Below are 5108 nucleotides of genomic sequence, written 5' to 3'. Positions count from 1 at the left end.
AGTTCAAACCAAGAACAACCTCCATATTTTTATGTGGAAAGACAATCTTTATCGGGTGGATTTTGATCCCTCAATGAAGGCTTTCCAAAAAAAACATTATAATAAGATAGTTCATTTATGTTTTTGCTTTCAAAATCATTCTAAGTCTTTCTAGAATGATCTTTTAAACTTGTGATTTTTCCCATTTTTGGGAATTTTTAATGAAATGACGCTAAGTCGTTTTTCAAAAAAAAAAATCAGTTAATTTATAATTCCTCATTTTTTTTCCTCTTTCTCTAGTCGTCCACCTTTCCGACCTTTGTGGTCCTTTAGTTGCCCACTTCATCTCTAATTTAAGAATATCAAAATTCTTCAAATATCTAGCTATTTCACTAGTAATATCACCACTGTCATCAACACCTCTCCACTGCCATATCGTCGTCAACATTATTTTAATTCCGTCGTTCAATTGCCGAATATTGAAGGTATTATTTTTTATAATTTAAGTTGATAAGATATATTTAACAACTTATTTATTTTGTTAACTCTTTTAAGAATTTTTTTTTATCTTATAAGTAGATAATGTTCAATATTTGGTTTGAACCGAATATCCGACCAAATTTAAACTGAATTCGAATAAACCGAATTCGAATTTATTTAAATCGGTTCAGTTTCCGAATTTGCTTAAAAATATAAAAAATTCGAAAAATTCAAACTAAAAACTCGAGTTAACTCGAAAACCGCACCGATGAACACCTCTACTCCTGATCGATTAAAAAATGGTATATCATTTCTTCTTCTTTTTCTCTTTTACATTTATTTTATTTCTAATTTTTCATTGTTATATTTTTTTTTTTAAATTATGTATATATTATTTTATTATTGGACAATTTTCATAGAAGATATCTGATAATATAATGATGGTTTTGAAAATTATATTTTTACAAACACATAACTTACCAAATAAAAAAAAATTAAGGTTTATTCCTTAAAAGAAATTAACTTACAACTATATTTATAGCCATTAATAATCAAAATATTATTTATTCAAGTACAAATTTGTTTGAAGTAAAATATTGTATACTTTTAAATATTATAAAATAATAAAAGATGTCATTTTAACAAGAGTGAAAAGACATAAATAAATAAATAAATAATTAAAAAAAAAATTAAAAATCAAAATTGGACAAATTAAAACTAAATATGTGTAAACTAGTATTCTTTTGAAGGTCGTAACTTTTGAGCCGCAATTGAACTTGAAACCCTAGTTATGCGAATGCCTATTTGGTGAGGAGTCTCCGTAGAAGATATCTCTGTTGCCGGATGAGTGTCCGTTTAAGGTTGTCGGATGAGTGTCTGCTCCGTTTAAGGTGTGTATCTAAATCCTGACTTTCTCTAATCAGTAGTGAGAAACCCTAATACAAACTATAGCTACTACAGTGAGAAGCCCTAGTACAAGCTATAGCTGATGTAGTGAGAAACCCTAATATAAACTACAGCTGTTCATCCCTACTTTTATTGCACTACAAGAAAATAGTGTATTTTCGACGAAATTTATCTACAGAATTACTGACGAATTTATAATTTGCGACGTTTTTTTCATCTAATTTTTTTTTTTGCAAATTTGTGTGTCGCTAATACTCCGACGGAGAAGTATTTAGTCAGAAAAGTATTTGCGACGAATTTTCCACTATATTATTTGCGACGATGTTTGTGAGAAACATTGTGATAAAAAATTTGAATGAAGAATTAAATTTTTTAATTTTTTCGACGTTATTTCCTACTAATATCCCATCTTATTCATGGGAATATCCGTCGAAAATAATATTTTTTAAATATTTTATTATTTTAATTTTTTTACCTAATTATTTTTATATTATATTTAAATAAATTACATTAAAATTAAATAGTAAATATAAAACATAATAAATAAACATACCAAAAAAAAATAGTATCATCAATAATCCATTTATCACAAAATAAATTCAAATTACATCTTAAACAAATTCATCAAAATTAAACCATATTTATCACTTCTAAATTTGTCCTTTATCACTTTTACTTTCAGCATCCTCTCCTCGTAATATCATAATCCTGCCACCAACATTCATTCACCAAAATAAGTTATTAGATTTATTGTGGAATTGTGGAAAGAGATGAAACCTTTTTAAGTTGTAATATGGATGAAAGAAGTGATTATTTTGACACTTTGACAAATTGGAGATACCAGAAAAGCTCACCATATGAGATGAAGAACTTGAATTCCGCAAGCTGTCCATAATCTTCTTTGTCCATAATCTTCTTTGATAAGCTGAATTTAAGAGATTAAGCACTTAGAAAAATTTAAAGAAATTAGCTAACTTGGTTTCAAAAATTCTTCCAACTCATACTTAGATCTATATGGGGAGAAAAAAAGCCTTCAAATACTTCTTAAGAAGACCAAAACAACATAACATAGCAATGTGAAAATAAGAGCTAGCCTTATAAATTAAGCACGTTCTTCATTGCCAGAATTTGGATTAGATTTTTGAGTACCTTCTGGAATATAGGCTTAATAAAGATTAGCAGAAGCATTTCCACCATCTCCTCCTTGACATTGCTGTTACTCCGGTCATCTGTTCCAGCCATCAGTCCCGCCTCTATTACCATGGATGGAGCAAAACCAGACAAATCAGATCTTTCTCATGTCTGATCAGTTGGGTTATTCTGATCTGTTTCACAATCAAGTTTAAGAAATTGTAGCATATCAATAGTACATGGTTCAAGAATAATTTATGAAGTGCCAATCAAACCTCATAATACAAGAGACAATTGAATTTAAAACAGCTATCTTAAAAACTAAAGTAAAATTATGGAAGCTCAAAATAATAATTATTGCATATTATATCTTATTTAGTAACAGAATGGTAGATGATAATCCATAGAAAGAAAGACAAATCAACCAACCTATCACAACTGTCTCTTGAGGAGTTTCACAAACGATTGTTCCATCTATTGGTCTAACGGTTCTCCTAGCCAAGCATCATGGATTACGAGATTTAGAATCAAACTGGATCTTCAATAAAAAAAAGCTATAGATCACTCACAGTATGAACTGAATAGAAACCATCAGGAATTAGTCCAAAAAGTTTTCCAATAGCCCACAAAGTCTGCAATTCTTTCTGTGATATTGAATATTCAATGTCATGTTTATCATATGATTCTCCAGAAATCATTGTTTTCTCTGTAGACAACATATAAACGGTTTGTAAGTCATCTAACAGATACGATGGCAAGCATGCATCAATAGGTCGACCTTGTTCAATTCCACCAGAGATCTTCTCCATCTTTGTAGAGCTTAAAACCCTAATTTATGTTCATCAACACCTTACACGATGGCCAACATTCACATTTCTTCAAGCCTCGGGCCTCAATGCCTACACGTTTCTACAAATAATCAAATTTGTGTCAAATTAAGAAAAAGAATGAGCATGGAAGCTTTATATTCTTCTTCCTGAGAATATAAAATCAAATAATCCCTGGCAAAAAAGTTTAAAGATTTCAGCATCAGTTACTCTCTCGTGTTTATATGAACTCGGTTTACAGCCCCTAGAATGATAAGAGCTTGTTCTTAAGATATATTTCTATCTCTTATTTACTGTGCTTGAAGAAAACACAAAATCAACATCAGAAAATGTAAATGTAAATGCAACCAATGAATCCTCAATTAAGAAGCACTAAATACCCATATGCTTGATTTTATAACAAAACCCTATATTAATTTTAGTCATAAAATCAGAATAGAAAGACTCTCAGCTACATTACCAAAAGAAATATCAAGAAAAAGACAAATACTAGGCTGTTTTGCAATTTAATGTTAAATAAAGGAATAAAAACAAAATTATTTCTAATAAATCTTAGTGAGAATGAGTGTTTTCACTCACAAGTAAGGATGACATCTTCCATATTCATAGATTTACGACCAGCATGCTGCGCGAATAATTCAAGATCTTTAGCCAATTGCTCTGCCTTTCCAAGAAATAACAGACACTTCTATTAACCTCCCAGTTCAAGCAGATTTATAGAAAATTTTGATAAAATTGTAAGATATATTAATATCTAAGCAGATGAGATCAACACATTCATCAAAATGTGAAAATTAAAGATGATCAACAACAACAGAGATCATCTGACACTTATCCTTACTTTCTTCAAATAGTTATAACCTAAAATTTCAAGTTTCCTTTAATTCTAACATGCCCGATCACTATTTTCCAAATTTTGATGGATTTTAGCTAGAATTTGACAACAAAAGATTACAATTTATTATGAAATCAGTAAAAACGGAAGAAGAATCAAATTATGACTATACCTACCTGCATATTTGAAGGCTAGATCTGAAATGCAAGTCATGACAGGTTGAGTAATTTCCAGATTATTCCCTTTTAGTGTTCACAGAATCAAAAGAGAGACAAATATAAGATTGAAATTGATTAAATAGAGATTCCATATCTCGATACATGAATTCATGAACTAACCTTCTGCTTCAGAATCGATCTTTCAGAAAATGTAAAAGCATATTTAAATGTTCTGGTTAATCACCACAGATACAGGCGAATAAGCACATCAAAGCAATTTAGAAGAGCGAGATTGAAGAACAAACATAATTCAGGCATCTTACTATCAGTGATGGCTCTACTTATCAAAACGTGAGAGCATAAATCATATATATGTGAGGGAAACATGACCGATCTACTACAATCAGAAGGAGATGGAGTCCCGATAATCAAAGTAGCGGTTGTGATAGAGGAAGCACGATGTATGGTGAAGGTCTAGTCGGTATGTATATTATTTAGGTTTCCATCGAATTTTCGACGCTCCACTATTATCCACTGAATTTGCCACGATCTAATTTTATCCATGTGTTTTTCGACGGTCAATATAAATATATTATTTTTAAAAATTAATTATACTTAACTATTTATAAAAAAAAATAATTTACAGTAATTATAATTGATTTGTTTTATTATTAATTTATAATTATATTAGATATTATCAATTTTCTATATCATTATTAAATATTTTAATTAATTTTATATACTAATTTATTAAATTAATTAGAGTTAATTTATAAAAAAAATAGTTTAAAA

The 5108-nt window shown here is 29.2% G+C and overlaps 1 protein-coding gene across 10 annotated transcripts; it reads right to left on the bottom strand.

Moving 5' to 3' along the window:
- Positions 1-1937: 1937 nt before the first annotated feature.
- On the bottom strand, positions 1938-4756 carry LOC124917263. Of its 10 annotated transcripts, none has more exons than XM_047457733.1 (9): positions 4497-4695; positions 4335-4400; positions 3903-3987; positions 3275-3405; positions 3066-3202; positions 2926-2990; positions 2515-2618; positions 2220-2290; positions 1938-2073 (listed from the first exon to the last, which is right to left on the bottom strand). In XM_047457733.1, exons 5-9 carry the CDS (start codon positions 3086-3088, stop codon positions 2016-2018), a joined length of 321 nt encoding a protein of 106 aa, XP_047313689.1. In that variant the 5' UTR covers positions 3089-3202; positions 3275-3405; positions 3903-3987; positions 4335-4400; positions 4497-4695; the 3' UTR covers positions 1938-2015. The 10 variants fall into 10 exon arrangements, 9 of the variants coding, with proteins under 9 accessions (XP_047313689.1, XP_047313688.1, XP_047313693.1 ...); XM_047457732.1 differs by having other exon boundaries at positions 3903-3983; XM_047457737.1 differs by lacking the exon at positions 4335-4400 and having other exon boundaries at positions 3903-3983; positions 4497-4548; positions 4640-4694.
- Between the last annotated feature and the right edge of the window lie 352 nt (positions 4757-5108).

The sequence above is a fragment of the Impatiens glandulifera genome, unplaced genomic scaffold (genome assembly GCF_907164915.1).
Source record: "Impatiens glandulifera unplaced genomic scaffold, dImpGla2.1, whole genome shotgun sequence".
Taxonomy (NCBI): Eukaryota; Viridiplantae; Streptophyta; class Magnoliopsida; order Ericales; family Balsaminaceae; genus Impatiens; species Impatiens glandulifera.
Note: the sequence above shows the minus strand (reverse complement) of the source record. Positions and strands in the feature narration are given on the sequence as shown.